This window comes from Balearica regulorum, chromosome 5 (assembly GCF_011004875.1).
Source record: "Balearica regulorum gibbericeps isolate bBalReg1 chromosome 5, bBalReg1.pri, whole genome shotgun sequence".
NCBI lineage: Eukaryota > Metazoa > Chordata > Aves > Gruiformes > Gruidae > Balearica > Balearica regulorum.
Genome location: NC_046188.1, coordinates 17,985,240 through 18,012,621, shown reverse-complemented (window position 1 = coordinate 18,012,621; position 27,382 = coordinate 17,985,240). Strand labels below are relative to the sequence as shown.

General features: G+C 45.8%; 2 protein-coding genes across 2 annotated transcripts in view; both read left to right on the top strand.

Annotated features, from left to right (window-relative positions):
* Positions 1-20,466, top strand: part of RIN3 (Ras and Rab interactor 3) — a 69,729-nt gene extending 49,263 nt beyond the window's left edge. Inside the window, exons 6-10 of the mRNA XM_075753651.1 lie at positions 962-2,440; positions 4,896-5,204; positions 13,485-13,616; positions 16,965-17,128; positions 19,064-20,466. Of these exons, the coding sequence (XP_075609766.1) occupies positions 962-2,440; positions 4,896-5,204; positions 13,485-13,616; positions 16,965-17,128; positions 19,064-19,372 (2,393 nt within the window). The 3' untranslated portion in view covers positions 19,373-20,466. The remainder of the gene's footprint in view (positions 1-961; positions 2,441-4,895; positions 5,205-13,484; positions 13,617-16,964; positions 17,129-19,063) is intronic.
* SLC24A4 (solute carrier family 24 member 4) overlaps positions 1-27,382 on the top strand; it is a 410,963-nt gene that overhangs the window by 160,069 nt on the left and 223,512 nt on the right. The window lies entirely within an intron of this gene.

Here is a 27,382-nt window from a genome sequence, read left to right as displayed (position 1 = left end):
AGGGAAAAATGTTGAATGTGGTACTGAAGCTATTTAAAAGACGTACAAACGCTTTGTAATTTTTTTAAAACAAGTTATTCAGAGAAAAATTCTAATAAGAGGTTTGTGACATACAGAAATGACTACTTGCATCTGAAACACCATCTTCCTTTTCCAGTCACAGTTGATGGCAATGAAGTACTTAACTTTTCTTTAGTCCTTCAGCATACAACCTTCCTGTGTACAGTCTTTTGCACCATCTTTCCTCTCTTACACCTGCAGGCAGGCAGTCTCAAAGCAAGGTGCAAAACAGAGAATGGGCATGGCTATGGATAATCGTCATCCTGAGCCATAGATGTTAATGGCAATTTTAATCTGTGGAAGGTATTTAAAATCATATGTTTCCAGACTAGTTGTACTGCAAAGCCGGATCAGACCTCTGTGTAGAACACTCTTCATCTGGTATCTCTTGTGCTCCTGGTGCATGTTGGATCCAGGCTGTATATCTCAGCCCAGCACCTTCCCACAGTCAGCAAGAGGGAAACAGAATTCTCCTGGGGTCTTCACACCCTCGTCTCAGGTATCCACAGCTGTTTGCATTTGGAGGGCAGTGATCACTGAACAAGCCATAGACCCCTTTTTGCAATCATTCATATTTGTTACTTGTACTTTCCTGCTCATACTGCATAGGCTGCACAGCATTACCAGTTTTCACAAGATGATTGTCCTAAGATTGGCAAGAGGTTTCTGTTAAAGCTTGTGAGCTTGTTCCATGGTTTGAAGCATCTCACACACATAAAACAGGCAACCCTTTCTTCACACTGTTTTGTGTAGAGGTGTGAAAGCTTGTGTACCTTTTTTTTTAACAAGTAGGACATGTACATACCATTAACAGCTAAAATTCTCTCAGAGCATTTTTTCATTCTTCTTTTCTTTCTTTCTTTCCTTTTTTTTTTTTTTTTTTTTTTTTTTTTTTGGACAGATTTCTGGGATTCCTCCTTAAATCACAGAAGAGGAGAGGAGTTATCCCACCCTGCAAAAGACTCTGCTTTCAGCACTGCCCAGGCAGACAGTTTAAGATCTACCCAGTGTTTTGCAAGTAGCAGAAACCACTGCTCATGTGAAATTGAGCTGTCAATAGGAAATGACAGGCTGTGGTTCGTGAATCCTATTTTTATAGAAGAGTGCAGTAATCCTTTTTCTCCAGATCTATCTCCTCCTAAAAGCCATGCTCTGAGCGCTGATCTCCCTCCTGCCATCACGCTCACTGAAAGGAAGTCTCCCCACCGCCCCCCTCCACCTCCACCTTCTCATGCTCTTGTTCATAAATCTTCTCTGAAGCTCCTGCAGGATCCCATGACTGCCTGTGAAGAAAACGAGGTGCTTCTTCAACCACTAGGAAAGAGCATCAAGGAAATGAAAATTGAGGGCGGTGACAATAAAGAAGAAGAAGAGAAGCAGAGCTGCTCCGTCAACGAGCCCTCAGCAGTGAGCCCCAAGAAGGGCTCCCAGCCCTCTGTCCCCCCACGGAGGCGGCTTTGCGAGAGGACCTCGGAGGAGAGCTGTGTGGGTAAGCCTGGAAGTTGTGAAACGCTGAAAGGGGAACGGACAGAAGAAAAACAAGACACAAGTACAGAGAGCAGAGATAAAAGGTTGCTGTGCAAAAAGGCTGTAGAAATGCCTGGAGAGGTTCCTGAAAGGGCTGTATCACAGTTTCAGGAGGCAAAGCCCGAACCTGCAGAGAAGAAGGAAGACATGCCTGAGATTCAAAGCAATGCCATTGAGAAAGGAAAGTCACCTCCTATCCCACCACCGAGAAGGAAGAGGCTTTCCCAGGTACCAAGGATCCCCAGCTCCTGCCAGCTGAAGCAAAGAACAGTGGCAGAGACGGCCACAGCGCAGTCTTTGTGCAAGAACAGCTCAGCTACAGTGGCAGGTGGTGCCACTTGCACACTCAGCAAGACTGAACCGGGACATGGGCGCAAATCCGTCAGCTCAGCTGAACTGAAAGGTTCGCATTCGTCCCTGGAGGGCCCAGGAGGCAGCACCGTGGCTCAGGCATCAGCATCTGAGCCAGACTCCTACTCCACCAGCAGCACAGAGGATGACCTGGAGATGCTGAATAGTTCGTCCAGTAAAAAGACACACTCCATGATCTTGGGCAAAGCCAAGAACAGGCTGTCCTTTGTGAGCCTGTCCAATGTCTTCACAGTCTTTTTGTCTAGTGACAGGAAGTTGCAGAAGAAGATAGTGGAGCTGGCACAGGACAAGGATTCGTACTTTGGCAACCTGGTGCAGGACTACAGAGTGTACAGTTTAGAGATGATGGCAAAGCAGAGCTCCAGCACAGAGATGCTGCAAGAAATCCGGATGATGATGACACAGCTGAAGAGTTACTTAGTGCAGAGCACCGAGTTGAAATCTCTGATAGACCCAGCCTCCTACAGCGAGGAACAGTTAGGTAGGTGACTGTGCTTTACTCATCTAGAATTTGGGAAGGTGAGGGGGAAGACAGGATTATGCAGACATGGGTTCTGCTTTACAGAATTATAAACCATCTCCTAAAAACTGAGGGGTGCAAATTGAAGTCTACTCTGTGGTTGCCAGTACTTGGAGTAGCAGCTCTTAAAAACTGAGAGATGAATGAGGGGGAAAATCCCATTATGAATGTTTTAAAAGGAAGAGCTTAAGCAGAAGACGTGTGTGTTTGTGTGTGTGTGACACATATATGTATGTATGTAGGCATATACACATACAAATAGGAGAGAGTGTGTGTGTGTATATATATATATATGTGTACACATAGGCACACACACACACAGAGCTGTACTCAATGGAAAGGCCAATTTCCCCCTGCACAGCTGTGTTCCCCCTGGCCTTCCACGTCCACTGCCCCACGCTCTGCAGTGAGGATGAACTCCCTGCATGTGGCAGCCAGATCAAGGGTCAGTCACTGTCTCAGAAGGAGGGACAAGACTACAATGATTTTGAGTGGCAGGTTGGAGGAATCACTTGAACCCACTCTGTGCTCCTCAGAGCTCAGAGGTGCGGGAAGAGCTGCCTGCTGCAAGTCCACTGCTGGCTCCAAAATGCAGCATTCACCACTCTTTGCCACAGACATAGTTTGCCTTTGGGGAGGAAAAATAATAGTTTGGGCTGTTTAGGGGCATTTTATTGTTTCTTATTCACTATTCTGTGAGGGAGTAATGTGCTACTTCCCTCCTTGCTAAGAAATGGACTGGCCTGTTTAATGTACATTAATGAAGGAATATACAAAGAGCTGTAGAATTTTTTATGCCAGTCAAAGCTGTATAGCCAGAAGAAAGTGTGCATGTGTGCACTCACTTGCTCTTTTGACTTAAAACTGTTTCTTGAGGACCTGAGAACCAACACAGATCTATATATGAGATCCCTAAGTTGGCTTAAAGCAAGCTGGGAGCTGAAAGACCCCCAAGACAGAACATGGCCAACCACAGAAACGATCAGGGATTCCAGAGGTTCCTGCAGCTCTGGTATTAGGTGGGACACAGCTAAGTGGTAAGCCAGGACCCAGAGGCACTCAGCTGTCAGTCTCAGCACGCCCTGCTGACTTCTGTCTCACCCAGCAAAAGCTTCACATGATCCTGCAGTTTTCCCAGCAGAACAGACCTGCTGCCGCCCCTTGCCATAGTTACGAGAGGGGAGCCGCAGTTTCACTTCTCATGCACCTCATGTAACACTTGCAATTTTTGTCCCAATAACCCTTTTCTTCAAGGCAGAGGGGGTGTCAGCACAGAGAAGTTTGTCTTGAATCTTGATTAGGGAAGGGGGAAAGGAGGCAGAAAGAAGAAGTGTCCTTGTTCTACTTGGTAGAGCTGCGTGTGTGCAAGGATCCCCCCACCTTCACATAGACACGCCTGGTTAGATCTAGCGCTGCTCACTGGCAGTTCCTTAACAGGATGATATGGCCCAGTCAGCCTAGGCAGGGCTGTCTTCTCCTGTGGAGGACAGGGATTCCCACTATGGAAGTTTTACCATTTGAATTTGTCCTACCTGGATTCTTTAAAATAGTTGCATTTTGTATACATAAATGTTACTGCCCTCTGTTTCATTCCTCACTGACTGAACAGATGAACTCTTTTGCCAGTGACCTTTTTGCCTCAGTGCAGGGGTGACAAGAGGATTCTTGCAGTCCCTCTAGCTCTGCCTCTGGTTTCTAGAAGTCAGACAACAGACTTTCTCACAGTCTCTCATGCTTCCTTTTGTCTCTTGCTAAATATTAAGCAAACGCTCATGCCACACAGACTATTTCCTCATCCACAGGTGGCATAAGAGGTGACTTAAGTATCAGTAAGTTAGAGTCGCTTGAGCAGTAAGAGGGAAACTTCTGACCAGATGTTAGTGTCTGCCTCTGAGGTGGTGGCTACAGCCCCTTTTCAGTCACTAAGGAGAAAGGGGTGCTTTGAGGATCCAACTGATTTCATCCCAAAGTGAATATCTGAAACAGGTCACAGGGACATGTCAGAAGGGGCGTGAGATGCATCCCACCTGGGCATCTGTAAGGGCAGGGCTGTGAAAAAAAGCACAGTTAGGTGAGGTTCCTCATCTCTTCCCAGAGCTGGCTTTCCTGCTGGCTGACAGTGCTGTGCTGGTCAGCCAGGAGTCAGGCAAAGACAGCAGGGGCTGCTGGTAGCAGGAGCTCTCCTACGGCTCCAGTGGCAGAGACTGTGCATTGATGTTCATATCAAGCCTATTCAGGACTTCTGGAGGGTGTTGGTAATGAAACATTGACTTTCTGGGATATAATTTCTGTTCCCTGCTCACAGCTATGCAGTAGTACATGAATACCCAACCACATGCTTGGTTAGGAGTTTTACTTGCACCTATACTACTGTGTAATTTATCATGGACTTTTGTGTTCTCCCTTCTCTATGCAGAAGTGATTGCTGAGACGGCTTTGTACAAATGTGTCCTGAAACCTTTAAAAGGAGCTATTGATTCTTACTTAAAAGAAATCCACAACAAAGATGGATCTTTACAGCAGCTAAAAGAGAACCAGCTTGTGATACAAAACACAACTACCACTGACCTGGGTGTCACGACCAGTGTGCCTGAAACCGTTGTGCTGGAAAAGATCCTTCACAAGTTCACAACCATGCACAAGGCCTACTCCCCAGAAAAGAAGATTGCCATCTTGCTGAAGTCCTGCAAACTCATCTATGACTCCATGGCTCAGGGAAACCCAGGTACAGCACTCCTACTGAAATGGTATCCCTCACTGGTCCTTCTCCATGTATCAAAGGAACAGAGTTTATGATACAGTTGATGTGATAATATTCAGATCAGAGGTAATGGTGATTGTCGGTGTGTTTGGTATCAGCTGTCCACAGGTTGTGTTCAGAATGGGCTGGTTAGTGACTCTGAGGTTCTCTGCAATAATAACAGGTATAAGATGTTACTTGGTTAACTTTAAGCTCCACAACTCCAAAAAATGGATACCTATGTGTATTTTATGGGTAATGTCCTTTTTGCACAGGTCTTCACACAGCTCTCCATAAATCCTTAGAGCTCTGTCCCAGCTTGTGGCAGCTTAATGGTAAATTCTAGGGATGGGTCTTTGGGAAAAGTCTTTTGATTTGGCCTTTACAAAGTTTTGCCTACATTGAGGAGGAGACGCAGAATGCTAGTACTATATTCCTGATGCTCCAGTGAATTCCAAAAGCCACTACGAAGCTTCTTTGGTGTGAGGAAGTATAAATATTACTTGAGCCTCAGGCCAGCCACTACATACACACATTAAGCCCTTGGCCTGCAGACAGGATGTATATTTGCAGGTAGACCAGGAAGCCCCTTCCTCCAGGAATCTGCCTTGCCAATTTAAGAGCTTTCTTTGTATACTGGTGAGCTGATGACCAGCCACTCAGAAATTTGGAGAGAAGCCAGATATTACTTTGCAACAACCTGCGGTTGTTCAAGAACTCACAATCTCCAAAGGTGCCTTTAGCTGTTCTGCTTTATTTTGTACTGACAACAGCCTTGGAGCACTCATATAGGAATTGTTGTGTCTCTTCCGAGTCTCACCTCAGGGTCATCCCTTGGGCAGTATGCAGCAAGGTTCCATGACCAATCTAGACACATTAAGAGCAGAGCAAAAAGCCACCCCAGGGCTAAGCCTCAGCTGCAGGGCGGATAGGACCTCTGACTGTCTACAAGTATTATGAGAAGATTTGGAAACACGTAGGGGAATTTGCTATAACTTTGTTAAAATAGTTGTGTTAAGTTTGAGAGTAAATTTGGTATAGATCAAAGACTTGCATGCCTTATTAAAACCCACATAGGGCACATGGTCTCCTTCCGATGCTGGTGGTACTTTATGTATCTGTCACACCTCAGTTAGCTCAGGGCTGGAATTTCTCTGTTGAAGGAAATGCCGTTGTGTCATATTATGTAGCAGAAATTAGGGGTTGGGGAAATAATTCAAAAAACCCTACATGTTTTAAAAGATTGGCATTCATGAAATCAGAGAATTTCATTGTGGTTTGCTACACTAACCAAAGCGCTTCATTTCAGCCAGCTCAGCTGTTTTCTCATGTTGAGTACTACTGCAAGTGGGGTGTAGGTCTGAAGCTGACTTCACCCCTGTCCATCCAGATCCCTCTCCAGTCTATAGGATCAGTGATGCATATCAGGGCCTGGTCAGAAGGAAACTGGCCTGTAATTAAGGAAATGTACCCCAACGAGTTCAGACCAGAAAAAGAGGTTAAGGGGAGGAGAATACTATAGTCTAACTCCCAGAAGACAGTGGACTCAGAGAGAAATTGAGTGAAATGTCTTGTAGACCCACTTAGAAGTGAAATGTGTGAAACCTCTTCAACAAACTGAACTGACCCCAGATCACTTTGATTTTCCACCTGGCAAAGACAAACATTCAGCAAACTGAAATATTTTTCTGACAGGAAATTCCCACTGGTAGTGTGCAGAACAGTGTGCTGCGGGCTGCTCAGAACAGATTTCAACGGGTAGGAATTCTCCTCCTGCTCTCTGCCTGTCATGAGAGCAGTGGCCCAGGGTCCCTTTTGCTTTCAGCCAGCCCTGAGGCAGCACAGTGCTCTTCGCACAGGAAGAGCAGAGGCCATGCTCAGCTTCCTGTGCAATAGTCTGTTCTTCTTTTAGCTCCTTTTACTCACTGCTGAGTTAGAGTTCCCTCCCTTCCAAGATCAGAGCAGGTGGAACACAAAACTAATCATTCCCTCCACCACTTCTGTCAGAAAAATTATCTGTTCGGTAACTACTTATGTTGTCTAGTTTAATTTGCCGTTTGGCAACTCAGGCCAGGTCTTTATTCACTTTAATCTGACACGCTGACACGCTAACCTAAGAATATGGTTTCATATCTCAAAGCAAAGTGCAAATACCACCAAATCAAACACCTTTTTTTTTCAGACCCGTATGAAAGCACAAGTTTTTTAACATTTTCAGACCCCTGTACAGCAGTCCACATTTGGCCAGAGTGTCCCAACAGATACCAAGTTTTCTTTAAAACTAGGGATAAGCTTACTCAGGAACATCTGTGCCTCTGGCAGTGCCCATCTTTAAACTGCTGAAAGAGTCATGAAACTTTGAAGTCAGCCTTGATTGACTCCATGTATATTGGACCATTTTAAGAAAGGAGGAGTTCTTTGGTTTGATTGCAATTCATACTACATGACAAAACCTGGCTGAAAAATTGGCTGTGGTTGAACCCCCTGATACTTAGACTATGAACTGAATGGGCCAGATCCTCAGCTGGTTTAAACTAATATTTGTCCCTCAAATTGAAGGCAATCAACCTGTGGATCTGATTAATCACAAGGAATCAGGAAGGCAAATTCAAATTCACAGTCTTTGTCAATACACCTTTCTCCCAGCAGACCTCTAAGTACAACTACAAGATATAGATCTATGATGAAGTAGGACTCATCTATAGCTACATCTAGCTGTAGGTGGCCACAGATGGGTATCACGTCTAGCTTCTCATTATATACAATGGGGACTTATTAGATGGAGTTCAGTTGATTCATCTGGCTAGATGTAGGTGTCTGCTTTAGGGTGAGATGACTCATGACAAACTCCACTGATGAAATTGACTAGTTCATCACTGGCTATAAAAGGAGTTTAGGGGTACTGGTTCATATGTTCACATGTACAGTGTAGGCAGCGGTATTAGTAAGTAAATCCTCCCCAAAGGGACAATTATGATAGCATTGTAGTGTCCCACTGAGCTCTTCCAAGTTCTGTGCAAACTGAAATAACAGCAACATATGCCTCCAAGAATGTAACCTATAATCTAAAAGTATGCAACCTGCCTGCTAAAAATACTAGGAGTAGTTAGTAAGAATACGACGCATTAAAAGAATAGAAAAAGAAGAGTTTGGAAACCCACCCCTCACCAACTGGCTGCCATTTTTTGGTGGCTTTTTTTATCTGTGCACTAGAAAAAGTAAGAGGCAGGACTCATGGGGAGCTGTAAGCTCCCAACTCTCTGACTGCTCCTACATTTGGAAGGCAACACCCACAGGGAGAGTTGGGCCCATAGATGATTTACATGGAAGCACTGTAATCTTATGTAGAAAAAACCTGCTTATTATTTATCTTTCAGAAATACCTTTACTCAGACAAAATGTCAAAGACATTTTGTGTGGTAGGAGTAGAATGAGAATCTCTGCTTTTCTCTCTATAAAAAATATAAGTGACACTTGATAAACAAGTGATAAATCTGCAATATGTGTGGTGTGTACTGGCAATGGTGAGACTGGAGCTCCCAGCCCTGTGCCACCTGGGCACTGCCACTCTGTGGAAGAGAAATCATGGAAAAGCAAAAATAGAGGAGCAGTAGGCATTGGTTTATGAAGAAATAAATACTGTGTAAAACAAACAGGCCATACTTGGTCAGTCCATGAGCAGGGAAGATCAGGCATGGAAAGGCTCTAAGCTTAAGCTGGAAGTTTGAAAGACGGGGAGATTGCTTTCTAAGGAGATTCAAAAAGAATGAACACAGGAACATTTTTCTTACTGCAACATTTTTAACTTGTGCGCTACCGAAGTTTATGAAGCTTCATTTTTGGAGTACCTTTGAACTGCACAGGGAGCTGGAGCATATAGTTCAAAACCAATTCTGTACTAGTGATGGAGTTGGCTAGGTGACTGGCCCTAAAACATCTGATTTAATAATTTCTATTGCATAGTTTTGCATTACTAATACATAGGGTGCTTTTGGAAAAAGAGGATACATAGGACATATATTCCATTGGAACATTTCTCTTCCCTAGCTTTTAGGATTAAGTTTGTCATCCCCTATAGAATTGAGCAGACAGATGTTAGTTGCCTTGATGCACTCCTATATGGCTCTGCAGTTGACAAAGGCATGGACGTGAAGCAGTGCGTTTTCAGTGGGACGGCTGAGCATGTGAAAAGGAAACTGGCCTCAAATACTTCAGCAGCCAGTGTAGAACCTATGATTGAAGCTCCTAAAACTAAGCCAGAGCAATCCCACCACACTGCTTATTATCACATCTCACTTCTGAGAAGGAAAATAAAGCTGTATGTAATACTTTTACTTTGTTATCTTCAAGAAGAGGATATTTTGTATTTAAGTTACTATTAATGAAGGCTGATGGACTAGAGATTGTATCTTTTTTCTGCCTAGTGCAATTTCTACATTTGAATTAAAGAGCCAGTTCAAATTTTTCAAGGGGATCAAATTCCTCTGATCCATAAAACATATGTTTTTGAAATGGATTCATGCTGCCTGCATGTATTAACTCTCTTAATTCAACTATACCATAAATCATATCTTGCTGAAGTATGGGATAGACAAGAGACAGCAAAATACTAATGAGCAGAAGGATGGTCACAATCTTTTCTTATGATCTTGGACAAATCTCAGTTAATCTTTCTGTACCTCAGGTTTCCCAGCTATAAAATGAGGCTAAAATTCCTATGTCCTGGAGAACTACTGCTAGACATCATGCCATAATGTGTTAGTAAAATATCAGAGCAAGGTGCAGAGCATCATCACTGTCTGCTAGTTGTCAGAATATACATGGAGGGAAAAGAAATGCATGAATGTGTTAAAATAGGCTGTAATTTCTTTATGGAGGCTTGGGCAGAATTCCAGTTGCTTTAAATCATGTATTTAATTAATACCCATTCTATTCAAGTGCTGCATCCTAGCCAGGAGCTGACATTGTATTTGCTTTGCTGTAAACATAATAGGATGAGTTTGTGGCACAAGAGAAGGCTTATTTTAAGCTTCTTATAGATATTTATGAAATAAATGTTTCCTGATCCTGCAGGGAAGAGAGGGAAATAAAGCAAGCATGTCATATCTGGAGTAGGACACCACCACCTTGAACAAGCAAGCTCAGTCCCAGCGTCACTGAGACCGCTGGCAGGGTCAGAGCTAGATTTAACTCTGTCATCTGCAAACATACCCCTCTGTGAGAGACCACAGATGGAGCTAGACATACAGGTCTGCGAGCTTGGCTCTGGCCCAGACTGAAAGTGGACCTGAGGAGGCGGCAGCAGCCTGGGGACAACATCGCTGCTGCAGCCCCCAGATGGACACTGGGTAGTGCTCTGGTGCCTCTCATGGTGCAGGGAGCTTGTAGGTTGCAGGACAATGAGCAGCACCAACCTCTCAATTGTCTTGGTTCACAGGCATTATTTCATATAACTTTGTGCCTCCTGCTTCTGGTCATATTTGAGTTGCTGACAGCTCCTATTATCCCCACAGATGGACTGAGATAAAGGGCATCTCAGGGCCATACTTGGTCTGCCATACTAAGCTAGTCCCTGTGCCTGCTGTGACATCCAAGGCCAGGAGAACAAGGGGGGGTTAAGAGTCCTGCCCCCTCGGGCACCCAGCCTTGGCTCCATGTGCAGTCAGTGGAGAGAAGCTGTTGCAATGCCTACAAGAAGTAGGCACAATATATCATGCCTGACCTGCCCTGGGAAACACTGGAAGTTTGTGGCAACATATGAAGTCAGAGCTAGATCCTTGATAAATGGCTCTGCTTTTCTTTTGTTGACACCTACAGGTCCTGCTGACTTCAGCTTTAGCTCCAGACATCGGTATGTAAGAATCAGGCTTCATATTCCCACAAGTGGATTAAAATGATGTGTAGTAATTTATGAAGGTTATGAGCATACAGCATATGGAGAATGAGTACTCTTTCTATTATTGCAGTCAGACATCCCTACTCTGAGTTTATTAATCAAACTGTATATCAGATTTTCGTATTTAAGCCACATAAACAGCTGGGAGTCCAATAATATTGCTATGAAATCTTAAAGTTGAGAAAGCTTTATAACAAGGGCTGGTGGGCAGAGCAGCTAAATCGGCTTTTAGAGATGAGATAGACAGCAATGAAAAATAATTGACTTGGTGCCTGCTTGTAAATACAACCACTTCTCAGCCAATAAAAAAGAAATAGATTCTGTAGGAGATCTTGAAAAGTGTCCTCTAACTTTCATTTCAGTTGACACTAGAAGTTGAAGGCTGAGGACACAAAATTGTTTAGTTCCAAGTTGCTGTTTCCACTCTGCATTAGTTGGTCAGTCTGTTGGCTGGTTGGTGATCTCTTTTGGTGATATTTTATTAAAAAACCCCAAAACAAAACAGCATTTTTTTTCCAGTGGATAGGAATTCATGTTGTGAAGTAGCAATTTTCTTGGATGCCCTAGCAGACACAACATGGATTGGCCATGAAAAAGAAGTGGTAGGGAAGAGAAAATTCTGCTATTGGTGTTGCACTGGAAATCCCCTGGGCTTCAGGAAGTCAGAAGCACCCAATCCATGCCAGTCAGTAACTACTACAGTTACTGTAACTGTAACTGTAACAGTAACAACAGTAGAAAGAAGAAGTTCTTAAAGAAGGTAAAAAATGAGCCTAGCAAACTCTTTGGTACTTCATCTTCCTTTAAACTAGTTTTATACAGAACTAACTCTTTTGGCATCTGATTTACTCAGGTCAAAAGGAGAATAGGGCTTTTCTCTGTCCAGTTTTTCTAGTACATTTTCATGTCTTGGTTCTGTTGTCTTTTTTTTGCTAGACAATATTAAATAGCTGCAATACTAAGCTGCTTTTATTAAAGTAATATATATGACAGTAATGAATTGGACCCTTCACAGAGCTGAAGCTTTCACAGAGACATAAGCCAAGGCAACAACAGACAAACGAAATGTTCATCCAGATGTTAATGAAACAATACAGTCCTTTTATAGTTTGGTTGAAGACCTAAGGCTGTGTCATTTAGCTAAAGGCAGCCATAATAAAGCAAACAGAATTGAATGCGTTAATCCAGCTTTCATTAAATAAATTGTCTATGTTGTGGCATGTGCAGACTCTGTTAGACTGAACTACAGCCCTGACAGTCTCTCATCCTCCAGCACTTTTGTTTTAACTGGATCAGCTCTCTGTTCACTAGATATATTACTGGGTTTATTTTAAAGCCACGCTTTTTTTTTTTTTTTTTTTACTCAGGGGCTAAGCTCATGTTTATTTAAGGCTTCAGAAGAGTATCTTTCTTTGCCAATGGAGAATCAGCATTGGCTATGAATGACAAAAAAAGAAAGGATGACTCATGGCAAAGATTTGAAATAACTCAGTGGGAACATTTGATAAATAGGAATTTATGCCCTACCATGGAAGGGCATGTGGACTATGGGCCAAAAATGGCTAGGGCATAATTTCACCAAAGCTGCATCAAGGGTAGCTTTGATTCTTTGAGGTGGGGCAAATGGTTCTCAAGTGAGACACACATGGCCCATGAAACCAACACATCCAAGTGCTCAGATGAGGACAACCGCCCACCGTCTGAGGGAGGGCATTCAGAATGAAAGCTGTCTGGGCTTAGGTTAAGAGGAATGGTCAGCCCTGAATGTTGGGAAGATAGGCCTGTTAAGCAAGTTGTTATTACAGGTTGTCCATGATGAATTTATGACATGTGGGTAGAAAGTGAAAGCATCTTTCAAATAAGAAAAGTTATCCTTTCCATTCTTTCCTGTTTATGTGATGAAGCTGCAGTTTGGATTCTATTCTAAGTAGTAATTATTTATAATGATGACTGTTAACACCCCTAATGCATATAGACAACTTTGCTGCTAATATAGAAAATGTGAATTGCAGTCTTGATGGCAGTGTTAAATCAGAGGGCTGAGCTGGCAGCCTTTGCACTCTTCAAGGATTGTCCCTTGTCTGTGATCCATAAAGTTTAATTTTCTCCAGTTAATAAAGAATAGCAGAAATGGAGCTCACTAAAAATTTTCAAGCTCATATTGTGGGCTTGAAGCAAGTTTACTTACTTTTTAACTTTCCCTTTTTCAGCCTTTTTTTTTTGGCGGTGGTGCTTTCAAGCTTTAACTCTTCAGATAATGTAAATTAAAGTCTGCAAAGGACATGCTGCATGAGAAGCTGTCACTGTTGTATGGGAATGTGTCTTTGTGGTGAGTTTATTGGGACCACTCTGTGTTTCTGTTTGTTCAGGGAAGCCATACGGTGCAGATGATTTCCTCCCCGTGCTCATGTATGTGTTGGCCCGCAGCAACTTGACTGAAGTCCTTCTGAATGTGGAGTATATGATGGAGCTCATGGACCCTGCTCTGCAGCTAGGGGAAGGTAAAGTACAGTGTTTTCTCCTGGGATATTCACTCTGGAAATCATTATTTACCTCGCTGAAGTGGAAGTGGGGCAGCAAGGCTCTGGCTAGGCTTTGTGGATAAGCTTTGGACAAGCTTTTCAGATCTGAGGCTCTAAAATTATTGTCAAACACTTTAACTGTTTTTAGCAGTGCCCTTAGACACCAGCTAGAAAGGCAGGGACCCAGCATAAATGAGAACTGAGTTGCTGGATTAGTAACCTGAACAGAGACCTCTAGTGTTCCTTGGCCCAAAGGCTGAAAAGTTAAAAGGTCTTTGCCTAAAATTAAACTGCTGCTGCAATCCATTTTGCTGACACTTTTATTTATTCCAATGAGAAAAGAGCACATTTCTTAAACTGCATTGTATGCCTGGGGCCACACGTCATTCTCATGGTCACTCTTAAATTTGAGTGACCCCTTTGACAATGTTCTCTGGCTGAGCATCATAGCGAGGCAGAGAAAGGAAATTCAGGTTAGAGAGGAGTATTTGGTTTGGATGCGAATAAAGACCTCTGCTATTAGAGGGATAAATACCCCAGGGTACTTTGGGCCTTTAGTTTCTTAAATATAGCTTGGGAAGCAAATGCTACTAACAGCGTCAGGGTTACGCACTCTGAATTAGGGATACAGATAATTTTTCACCAAGTAGTCACTAAACCAATTAAATGGGGTTTATTAGACTTTGTTTTGGTAAATACTGAAATTCTAGAAAGGAGTCCTGGATGAACAACAGCAGACTAATTTTATTTCTATTTAATGGAGGTATAAGTCTGTAACTAAGACCATGTCATCCCAGCATAGTGCAGAGGTGGGCAAAAATAAGTACTAACAGAATGAGCAGTAGTAATGCAATCATCTGAGTGAGGGGTTTCTGCCCAAGCTAATTTTCCTGCTGAAAAAAATTGTTAGCAGAAAAAATATTAGCCTAAGCACAGCATTTTGCTGACATATAAAGCTATTTTTGGTAAGGAAGTGGCCCACAGGTTCTTCATTTTAAAAAGACACACTACCAGGCTGGTTACTGAAGTCAGCCAGATTGGGGAGCTCAGGCTATCGAAGACCAAGCTGGCTGGAAGTTCTCTTAAGCCAAAGATGCAAAGGCTGTGTGAAATGTGTACTCCAGTCAAAGGGAGAAAACTGTGAGGGAGTCCCAGATCAAACTGGCTGAATAACTGCATCGGAAAGGAGACTGGGAGTAAGTAACTGCAGATACAGGGAACGGGAAAAAAAAGAACGTCTCAGTGTAGACAGCTCTGAGATTGCAAAACGCAGGGCTAAAATGGGAACTGGCAAAAGTCAACTGGAGTCAGGCCTTTCTAAGTTAAATGGCAAAAGGTGATTCAGGCACAGAAATGAAAGGGGAAAAAAGGAAAGCAGAAGTGAGAAAACTGTGGAATTACATCAGGTCAATACACAAAAGCATTTAAATCTGGCCTCCAAATTAAAAATTTACTTTGAATGAATTTTATAACAGTGACGTTGACTGCTGGGGCAAAGGCAAGGACAGATGATGCGGAATGACTGTGTGGAAAGTGGAAGAAAAAATAATTCTTAAAGGAAATGTAATGAATTCTTGTCGTGGGGCACTGGGAGATCTTCCTCCCTGGATTCTGAGGGAAGGGATACACCCATCACGGGCACCCCTGCCTCTGCCAGAGCAGGAGAAACACTGAATGACAAACGAGGGAGGGTAGTAACTTTATTTAAGAGGGGGAAAGTGGCACTTGCAGGCTTGTTAGCCTCTTCTCAGCAGCACTTTGTTGGAGTCAGTACAGAAAAAGAGAGTCTTTTTGATGTATGCCGACCTACATCTTGGTCTCTCCTCCGCTACACCAAACTTTAATGGTGCTCTAAAAATACTGCTCTTAAATAAAATGCTGTCTTAGCCACCACTTACGCAACCAGCTGCAATGACGGCGGAGCTCATCACAGCCTGAGGAAGGGCTATGAACGGCCAGGCGGGCTGCCGCGAGGTTTGGGCGGTGTGGAAGTGCCATCTACAGGCCACTGCAATTATTATCAAACTTATTACAAACGGGGAGCTCCGCCCAGCTGACGGGCAGATTTGTTTCTCCCCGTGTTCCTGGCACCCGGGGTGAGGGAGCAGCAGCAGGGGGTCGCGCAGAGGCCGGGGCGGTGGGCCCGGCGGGCCCGGCCCAACGAGGGGACTCGCAGACGACGCGGCACCGCCGGCCCTGCCGGCGCCGGGCCCCCCGCCCCGCCTCAGGCCAGGCGTGCTCTCACCTGGAGGGCCGGGGGACATGTCCCCGTCGCGCTGCTGCTGGAGCAGCTCTGCAGGCTGACTCCTTCCCTCTGTTCAAAGGAGACCCCGGCCCGGGCCTCTCGCTCATCAGCGGAGCTGAGCCCGGGAGGGAGCTGAGAAAATGAGCACTTTTAATTAACCCGGCGCTGGGGCCCTGCCCTGACACTGGGCTGCCCCGCAACCAAAGCAGCGGCTTCCTCATATTAAACTCTGTCCCCTTATCAGGGCGTATTGTCATCTCTGTTGATGAAGCCTGTTCTTATCATTGTCCAGCTGCTTCCCTGGCTGCTGCAGTTGGTTATTTATTACCTGCTGCAGCCAACACTATGGCAGTCAGGGAGTTTCTGAGGGAAAAGGACTGCCTGCAGGTTTTTACGGCTTTATCCCGTTTGCCTTCTTTACCAAGATTTATCCCAGAACTCTCACCGGTCCAGGAATCACTCTCAGCCAAACATCTGGGCTCCCTATCTAGCTGATAGAGATGGAGGGAGTAGAGGTTAACTTGTCCTTGCAGGTCTGACACATCCTTCAACGGTGCTGAGCCCAGAGGGGGCCCAGGATCTAAACATTCCAGCCATGTAGCTAGAGCTGGAGGCGCTGAATCCAGGCCTTGTGCTTTTCCTGCGGAAATCACTATGATTATTACTATTTCCTTGCGTTTTGGGGACTGCTCAGGAACCCAAATTAGAGACATGTTAAACACAACAAAAAGACATCTGTGCCGCAAAGAATAAACCATCTGTGGTCAAAGGCCTTAGTTTGGGTTTATTTATGAAAGCAGCTTTTGTAGTCGTTTACCTTCAGTCTGTGTTCCTTTCCAGGGCATCTACAGCCTCAGCAGTGTGGGCAGTGACATTGCTGTGCATCAGAAGGGGGTGGAGGACACTGGGCATTAGGTCTCCTTTCTCTTAGGTTAACATCAGGCACCCCAGCACTCCCTGCAGCGAGGCACAGACAGTGTAAATGTTAGCCCCCACTGCATGGGCACAAGCAGGCAGGATGGAAGAGAAAATGAATGGCCTATGCTGGTGTGATGTTCATACAAGACCTTCTCCTTTTGCAGGCTCCTATTATTTAACCACCACCTATGGGGCCCTGGAGCACATCAAGAACTACGACAAAATCACCGTCACGCGGCAGCTGAGCATGGAGGTGCAGGACTCCATTCACCGCTGGGAGCGGCGGAGGACATTGAACAAGGCCCGGGCTTCCCGCTCATCAGTGCAGGTAGCTGGCATTACTTTCTAGGGAAAAAGCCTGGAAGATGAACATGCTCTCTCCATGCTTTCTAATTTTTAATATGATAATAATTTTAAAACAAAATTAACCCATATCACTATTAAAAAACAAGAGCACATACTATGCAAGATTCCCAAATCTTAAAAGAACACCTCATTTGAAATATATATTACTTACAAAATGCGTTTTGAAGTCTTGAAGTACTTAAATATGACTGCAGAGTGATTTTGTTGTGCATTCTCGACGGTGGTGTGCTAGGAACCTTCACATGTGGAGAGCTGTGGTGGGGAGGCAGGGAGCCCGTCTTCTCCATTGCCCTTAGGCCCTGGAGAAATCAAGGGCTAAGTTGAGGAGATGTGAGCAGGTGGTGCAGGGGTGGTTCCTAGATGGCATAAAGCTGTAGGAGGACCTGAGACATCCCAAGGGCTAGTGAGACAAGCATCTTCCAGAGCCTCACTTCTGTTCAGCAGCAGGACAGACTCAACAATGGCTGGCTAGCTTTGAAGTCCATGCTGTGTGTTGATTTGAAGCCCATGGTGTGTATGGCCCGGCAAAGTCCTCCCCGTGCACCAGTGGGAGGGAGTTCCAGGAGGGATGGGTGCTCTGGGCCTCTAGCCATGGTGAGGCTGGGTGCGGGACCAGGCAGTCAGGATGCCCTGACAGCCCCATGTCCTGTGATCAATTTATCACCCACAGGGAGGCAGCAAAGGCCATATCTCAGGTTCTGTAAAGACCACTGTGCAAAACTGAAAATTGTGAATGCCAAGGGCAAAGCCAGGGGAAAGTCTCCTGGACTTGGAGTTGAATATGTTTCCCCTGTTGCAGTCAAACAGCCCCTGATGATCTCAGAACTTGTGAATGGTGGATGGGATACACCAAATATCTATCCAGCTCCTAGCACTGCTCTGGCAGTAGCTCATAGCAAGAACCCAGCATGGAGCATAATAGCTGAGCAAGCAAATGCCACATTTCCCCAGAGGATTCCTACCACCTCCAGCAGTGTAAGGGCTGTTTTCCATTCCTTAATGAGGGATAACATCAGAGACATGTGAGCCCATCCTGGCAGAGGTAAACAGTTTGCTGATGTGTTCAGCATGCCCCTGCACAGCCCTCTGGCAGCCTTAATCATCTGCAGTGATACTCCATAAATGCAGTTTGGAAATCAGTAGTCCATATATTTGGCAAATCTCACTTCTGCTGGGGAACCTGAGTATTTTCTGACCAAAATGGTGGGGAATTTTTTTGAACTTCACAGATACAAATTAAACACGCAGGTTCCACTGTGGCCAAAAGCTCTCTAGATTCTGTTCTTCATGAATTTGGCAAAAGGACAGCCATCCCAATGGTCGTTACTGCCTGAAACAGGATACAAGTAAATCAGCCTCCTCAGCATAACTTCTTCTTCAGTTTCCTTACTGATGGAAGGAAGTTTGGAGGACACACTCTCAAGGTGCTGTTTGGGTGATGGTGGAGTTACAAGGGTCACCGCACTGCCAGCCCCTTCCTGTTTCTATGAGACAGGGGGTTTTCAGGCCAAATCTTTGAGGGTTTTGGCTTGTTATTCTGGTCTGTTACTTCTTTGCATCCTGTTTCTTCAGGAGCTGCAGAAAGGTGGGAGAAGGAACTGTTGCAGACTGCTCACTAGGGATATTCACCAAAATCAGAAAAAAGCTTTCACTTATGTGTCTTTACAGGGCTAATTATTTGTTTAAGAGTTTGTTAGTTTAAGAATTTGCTGGTTCAGAGCTTATTTGTCAGAGTGAGAAAGGAGAGAATAATTAAGGCATTGAGGAATGACTGGAGGACATTTGGGAATGTTTAGGAGCTCTAGGCAGCTAGAGCTTTGGGGTTGAATTCTATATACCTCCTTCAGTCCTAAGTCAGTGTGTTAACTGCAAGATCCATTTTCATGTTTCTCTCCAGGATTTCATCTCTATCTCCTTTCTGGAAATCGGTGCTCAGTCAAGGACACTTGCTTCCCGCAACGACACCACGACTGAGCAGCTGAGCCAGCAGTGTGCCGAAAAGTTTGAAGTCACCCATCCCAAGGACTATGGACTCTTTGTTCATGTTGATGACCAGTGGCTGCAGCTAGACAAAGATGCTCTTCCTCACCATATCAAAGCCTCCCTGCTGAAGAGTGAAACCAAGAAAGATTTCCATTTTATTTATAAACCAATAGACCATAAATCCCCACCAGTTCCAATTGTTAAAGGGTCAGACTTTCCCTGAGGGCTGTGATGCTCTTTTATTGTGTTTGCTGTCATCCTGGAAGGGCTGGATAGTTTATCCCATGAGCTACTCTGGTATCTGCAGGCCTCAGAAGGTCTCTGGAGCGTGGTCTTTGACACAGGGCAGATGTGCTAATTGTAGATGCTGTCTGAATACAGGGCATTTCTCAGCAGAGTTCATTTGCAGAAATAAAAGGAGCATTCAGGAGAACATTCTTCCTCTGGAAAACTTGAAGTATCAAACATTAGAACCTCCCACTGGCAACCAGCCGACGTCCGAGAATGTAAATGGACAGCAGAGAAAATCCAGAGATCTTACAGAAAATTGGACATTTACTCCATACTAAATTATGGCAGGTGTGAATCAACTCTGTGCACAAGGCCTGTGAAAGGTCTGCACACACCTCAATCTGTTTGGAGGTAAGACTGTGTTTACACCTTACAGTATCTGTTCACCTCGTTTGAATAAAATGAGTCATCTGATGTATTCAGTGGAATAGGGTTGCCACCTGTAGCAGAACTCCATCTCTGACTTGCTGTCTACAACATGTCATTGCCTTTGAAATCCACGTAACTACAGACCATGCAAGATAATCCTGTACGTTCACTAAGAATACATTTTCTGCCACCTATTTGTCACTGAAATCAGGTAGCATAGGCATTTTCATCAATGTATTTTTCTTAAAGATTGAAAGTCTTCACCATCAGTTTTACAGGTACAGCAGTTTTAATCACATTGGTTGTATGATAGTGTCTGGTTAATTGTATATTTATTTCCATGTGTCATATGGTGCAATTATTTTAAAATAAACCTTTGTAAAGAACTTAATAATTTGCCCAGTGTAGCAAACTAGATTAAAATTTGAAAGTCAAAAAGAGCTAGAATTAAATACCTTTTTACCCAGATGTCATTTTCTCTACTATTTTCATATCTACAAGTCCCACCAGGTTATTACTTTAATAAATTCGGGCTACTGAAGACAGAACTCACTAATTGTCCTTTCTACCTGTGCTTTCAGTAATTCAGTCATTGTAGACTTAAATTTTCCTGCAAACCTAAATTCCCACAGAATAAATTGAACCAATGCAAAAATGTGTTTCATGAAATTTGCAAACAGTTTTTCAGGACCGGATAATGGAAGCAGGAGCCTTTATTGCAAGACCAGTCTATGTCTTCTGGGTGCCTTCATTCAGGCAAGATTCCCACTAGGAACACAAGAGACCAGATTGTCTGCATGCAGGAGGCAAGCAACCTGCACTGCAGCAACACAAATTTGGGATCAGGCCTAGTAAAGCTCTGATTAGAAAGAAAAGGTGTTTTACTGTGGGTTTTGCTCGAAGCTGCTTTTTTTGCTCGAAGTTGTTTCCTCCCACTAACATTCATAAAAGAATTGGGACATGTTGGGCCAAGTTGCCCAAGGTCCCTGCCTTACTCCTGCACCTCCAAAGGTAAAATGGTACCACATGTAGCTGGTCACTGTCAGTCTCTGAAGCTTGAAATGTCTGCATCTACGTGCCCCAGCTGTAGCGTACACTGGCCAGATCGCAAACCAGTGCTGTGCATCTGTCAGTTCGGTCTGCGTGCGTGTTGTTGGGAAGGGACAACAACCAAGAATGAGGAACAGTGAATAACAGCAATCTTGGTTTCCAGGACATCATGTGCTTGCAGTGTGTGACACCGGCACTGAGCTAACTCCAAATTCATGGTTATTTCTGCTCATGTGCATCTGTCAGCACCTCTGCCTTGCCTCTGGGCAGCACGCCCGCAGGATGCCAGAGCTGAACTCCTCCCTCGCATTGCCATTAACCTCTTGCAGGGCAGCGTGCTCCTGCTGGGAGTCTGTGCTGCTCTCAGGGTGGCACCGGGGATGCTGGGACCAAACCTGAACTACAGGTTTCCAGTACCGATCTGACAGAGGAGATGCTGCTCTCAGGGCCCTGAGGGCACTCACAGGTGTTGCTGCCTCCAGTGCCACCCCAGGGCCACCCCACCTGGCCCAGGACCCCATTTCAGCCCCCCAGGGCTGTCAGCCCCTGCCCCAGTGATGCTGCAGCAGGGCTGGTCTCCAGCTCCCCACAGCCTCCCCACCCCTCCTGCCTGGCCTCAGCCTGTCCCCATGCCCAGGGAGGTGCCTGATGCCCAGGACTGGGGCTGCCCCTGGTGCTCCCCGCTGTCCCAGTCCTGGCTGTAGCTGTGGGCTGGGCCCCCAGGGAACCCCCATCGTGCTGGTCTCGCTGCCCCAACAGCACCTTCCCCGTGTCCATCCTGCAGGCTGCGGCAAGTACGTCGGCTCTCATCCTTCCTCCATGCTGCCGTGGATGTCGTGTGCAATGGCTTGGTGGCAGGCCCTCACTGGGGGCTGCATCCCCTGGGCATTCTGCTGTGAGGCAGCACGTCCACGCCCTGCCTGGCGCCTCGGCGCACCACCATCCCTGCGTGTTGGGGGATGGGACTGCCTCATGGCAGTTCCCCCCTCTGGTGAAATCCCTGACACACAGTGCAGAGAGGCTGGTTGTCCTGTTTCCATTGTAGGTATCGACACTGATGTCCATATGTCCTGAGGGCTGACCTGCTCCATGTTGGCCATACCGAGGATGATGTTGGCTTTCACCCTGGGAGCAGTGGCAGCAGGAGGATCCAACCTCTGGGCAGCATCACTTATGAACCTTCCTTTTTTCTCAAACCTACCCCCTACACACACTCTCCAAATCCTCCATTTTTTACCCACTCTCCCAAAGGAGACATCCCTCACCTGCTTCTTGCCTCCCTTCCCCACCCAAACCAGGGCCCAGACTAGCTCTCTGGCCCACCTCCCACTGCCCTCCTCACCCCCCTTGGTAGGACTCCAAGCCACAGACCCACCTCTCATCCCACCACCTGTGCACAGGTGTCATGCCACATGGGGTCCATGTACAGCAGGGCTGGAGATCCCCAGCACCACACCCACAGAATGGGGGGGGGGGGGGGGGCGGTGTCTGACCAGCAGCTTAGTTCTGCTGTGGCTTCTGCAAGTTATTTTTAAGCCTGGGGAGCAAAGATGTCTATGTCTGCCAGAGTCCTTGGCCTGATCAGGTTATCTTTATACTGTAACATTCACAGTTAATGAGCCTAAAGTAATCTGATGAGGTTGAGGCTAAAGTAGAAACACGCGAGGAAGTAAGTTAGGATGGATCTTCTGCTGGATATTTCTGAAGAGCAACTGGAATTTGCACTGGCCAGGAACAAGCAACAGATTGATGAAGTGAAGCGCTCGGGCACCTCGCAGCATCCTGGGATGTCTGAGTCAGCAGCTGGACCTCGGGGCAAGGGGAACCACGGATGTACAGCTGGTCAGTGGAGCACATGGAACCCATGACAGTGCTAAATCACTGCAAGCCAAACGGGCTGAGGCTGGAATTTACCAACGTCTAGTCCCAGTTTTCAAACTGCGTGGAGTGCCAGCTGAATTTCCGTGGTCTTTCACTAAGGGTCTCAAATTGTCATGCAGCATTTTCCTCTGGCATAACAACTGCAAAGCTCCTCACGAGGGGGAGAGAAGGGGCAGGCGCAGATCTCCTCCCTCTGGTGACCAGTGACAGAACCCGAGGGAATGGCATGAAGCTGCTACAGGGAAGGTTTAGGTTGGATATCAGGAAAAGGTTCTTCACTCAGAGGATAGTCAGGCACTGAAACAGGCTCCCCAGGGAAGTGGTCACAGCACCAAGCTTGACTGAGTTCAAGAAGTGTCTGGATAACGCTCTCAGTCATATGCTCTGATTCGGCTGGTCCTGTGTGGAGCCAGGAGTTGGACTCGAGGATCCTCTGGGTCCCTTAGGATATTCTATGATTCTATGATTCTAAAGCTCTGATTTGATTTGCAAAGGTTGCCATGGCTCTCCCAAACTCAGGGAGATTACTGACAGTAATGTGAATTACTGTGTCTGATGCTGAGCTACCTGGAAGGAAATCCCTGTGCGGGGGCTTGGTGCAGAGCAGGGCTTGCTCAGAGACCCTGGGGCACTTGGCCTCTTTGGTCACATTGTATAAACCACCAGCAACAACTTTGCTAAACGCACATCTCTGGGGTACAGGATGACCCAGCTCCTCCAGGGCTTGACCACAGCTGTCTCTTGTCAGGGGACACAAGCTGGGAGATGACACAAATGAGGGGATCCTGGAGGACCCAGGACAGAGGTGGGTGCCACCTCTCCAGGCTCACAGCTCTGTGGTGGCACTCAGGCTCTGCCTGTGCCAGGGTAATGCAGAAACAGCCTGTCTGGAACAAACGTGCCGCTGCTTTGGTGACCCTGGCAAAGCTCTGAGTCGCCAGTGTGGAGAATGCTGGAGAGGTTCAGCATGTCCTTCTATCTGAAGCCTGGTGTCCAGGGTCCTGCGCTGCTTTGGGCTGGTCTCTGACATTTCGGATGGTGAGGAGAAAAAAAAAAAAGTCAAACGTGGGAATGAAATGGGTGTTTTTAAATGCTCCATGGGATTTTATGCATTTGCTTTGCCATGGGGTGCAAACCAGGCAGAAGCAGTCCAGTCTGGTGATCTGTGGCAGCCCTTTGTTAGGCAAGATAGCTGTGTGTTGTCTCATGCTCTGGCTCTCACGTGAGCCATCAGCAGGCAAGAGTGTTTCAGGAGACTTTGACCAAGTAGGGTTGTGTAATCTAGCCAAGGCCTCCTCAAACACCCGTTTGCAGAGAAACATTGTGCAACCATCGCTCATTTACTCAGAAGGAAAGGATCCCAGTGTGAGAGAGGAACAGGGAGACCTGCTGAACCTGGCAACTTCTGCAAAGAAAAAACCAAAAAGCCTGAGTGGCCACTTCATGCACAGAGCTGGTTTAACGCAGCTTTGCACCCAGTGATAGAATCTGTCAATAATTCACTGAAATAACTACACTGGCAGGTCACATATAACCTAAAATAAAAGCCACTGAAATCAAAGGCAGTTTTCCTGTTGAATTCAAGAGTTTTTGGGCCTCATCATGCATCACTCACCAACTGTACTTTGAAACGCGGCACAAGACTGGCTTTTTTCCACAGGCTTGTGGAGTGATTCAGGCTGGCAGGGACCTGTGGAGGTCACCAGCCCAAGCCCTGCTCAAAGCAGGGCTGCACCTGAGGATGCTCAGGGCTTTGTCCGTTCAGCGCTGCAGGTCTCTGGGGCTGGACACTGCACAGCCTCGCTGGGGCCCTGGTCCAGCATTTCAACCTCTTGCACTGTCAGAAATGATTTCCTCCTATTCAGCTGGTGCGAAGACCCTGCCTGTCCGACCAGAGTCCCTCCTCAGACGGGCACTGCTGCTGCAGGACACCGGCCGATCTGCCCGCAGCGCACGGGATTAGAGACTTGTAATACTGCTGTTGTCTCCTGCCTCTGTTGGGCTATCATGTCCCTGGGAAGGAAGCAGCCTCTGATTCAGAATCGCCTGAGCTCTTGGCACGAAATGCTGCCTAGTCAGGACTGCAGCTTAAGGTTCCTTTCCCTCTGCTGTTCCTCCATCGCTGTTCTCACAGGGCAGGGGCTGAGCACAGGAACAAGAGGCCTTCAGCCCCCTGCCCTAAGATGGGCACAGCTGCTCGGTGCTTACCTTAAGCTGTCCTGGTGAGAGAGGATGCAACTTGGTTTGGACAGAGCTAAAATAATACCACTTACTGAAATCTCTAAAAAAGTGCATTATCTTCAACTCCTGGTGAACTGCCTTCTGTTTTACTGCTTGTAGAGAAAGGAGGGCGGCTGTATTTGTTCTGAACAAAACTATGTCCATGTAAACTTACATTACATAGAAATAGTCAGTATACAGTATACCGTGGCTGATCATGCCTTCTGCCCTCCAGGTCCTCTCAAAGGAAAAGTGGTGAACTGCTGTGTGCAGCAGGATGCTGGGTAGAAACACATGGTGGATTAGGCACAGAACAGCTGGGAAAAAGGCCTTGAACTCTGTTCCTAGCAATTAGGACGAAGACAGGAAGACCTGGCCAGGGCGGATGACACTTTTCCAGGGGTTACTAATATACAAACTGTTCAGCTCAGGAAAGGATTTTGTAAATAACACAGCCTCAACTTTGCCCTGTTCTGCGTGGTGATGACAATTTGCCAGGAGCCTGACAGTTTCCATGTTTTGCAGAAGTCATTCCTGCACCCCAGCATTCTAGGAATGGCAGCCTGAGCAGCTGCGTGCCTGCAGCAAGAGCAAGGATGACTGCACTTGCCCAACACACTGCAAGATACTCTGGCTTAAGACTGACCTTGCACAATCCTAAAATTATTTTCTCATCAGGTTCTATTACCATCCCAAAATAAACAGCCTGCCATGCAGGCCCCATGCCTGTGTGGTGCTATTTGGAGGCCTTAAAATAAATTTATTGATCAGTGCAGGTGAAGGTTGTTGGATTTTCTTCTGCAGCACTGTTTCCTGAGTGAGTGCAAATGAAATGGGTCTCTGGAAATTCAATAGCACATTAATGCTTTCTGCAGGGCACAGACAAGAACCTGCTGCATCTGAGGCGATACTGTGGGCGCAAGTGATACCTTCAGCAGGCTGCCTCTTTCATTTCGGCACATCCCTAAGGGAAGGGGTAACATTCCCACGGGTAGCATTTTAGATGGTGAAGGTCTGGAAATCGCTCTTGCAGGAGGAAAACGGACAGAACAAAATCCCACTCTTTCACGTTTCAGCTTTGCATCCTCAGAGCTACAAGGGTCTGCAGGAGGGACATGGCACTTGACGTTAGTGAGGTACAAGTGCCACCTGGGTGTCAGTAATGTGTGAAAATAAAAACGTGCTGGCAGCTCATTTTTCATCCGATAATCACTTTTTGAGGCCTACTTAGTGTGACTGGAGACTCTCGGCTGTGAAGTGATGCTATCTGTGAAGAACCTAGAGGGCTGCTCCCCCCCCCCCCCGCCCCCCGCATTCTACATATGAAAATCCAAAAGCCTCTTCTGAATACTCCAGAAGAAAATGAGGTGAAGAAAATTGTTAAAACTATGAACTGATGATGCTAAGTGCTTGAGAAGCAGGCTGGATTTCTAGGGCAGAGAACAAGTCTAAAAACAGAGATGTGTAAAACTTAGCAAATTGAATATATATATTCAAACAGGGCTTTGAAGGAGTCATTTTTCCTGTTGTTTCAAAGTGATTGGTGGCTTTTGGTGCACTCTTTCATGATAGCAGCCAGATGCCTAAAAGCTGTCCTGTGTGGCTAACCCTTCCTCCTGCCATCGGAGAACACCTGCAACATTCAGGCACTCAAGAATTTCATACTCTCTTATTTTTAGATATCTGCTAACTGCCCCCCCCCCCAAACCAGCTTTACAGCTGAAAAGAAACAAGAAGCAACTCAAAAGCAGCACATATTGAACTTTCGTTTCTTAATTCAGTAAAGCCTAGTTTCTTAATTCAGTAAAGCCTAGTTCTGCATACTTTTACCTTTATCCCATCCATCTTGTCACTAGCTGCTCTCTGGGATTTCTCGCACTCTCTCTCAGCAGACAGGTGAAAGTGCTAATGCTCCTGGCTTTATCTGGCTCTTCTTTATAAAAACTAGTTTGTTACACCCCCTGCAACCCCTCTCCTCTGAGTGGAGCTACCCAGAGTTCTCTCCATCCTGGAGATGCTGGTTTAGTTTTACAAAGGTCTCTTCTTTTCCCATGGAGATGAGGTAATTTTGCATATTATAACAGTCTTTGGAAAGAACCCTGAAATATTTCTGTATCCTGTCTCCATGTGTAAGAAGGTATGGACAACCTGAAACTATTTTGACTCACCTCATAACCTCTAATTTTCCCCCTGCTTGTTATTTACCGAGTCACCTCTAAGGAGTGGTGCCTTCAAATGTGACTTTGGGCTTTTGATATTTTTTGTGGTTGTTGCTTTTTGGCTGAGATTTTGGGGTTGATTTTGGGTTTTGTTGGGTTTTTTGGGGGTTTTGACCTGTCTTATAAAAGGCTTATGGGGATAGATAACCTTTTAATGCAATATCATAAAATGAATTATCTCTCATTCGTTTTCAAGACGCAAG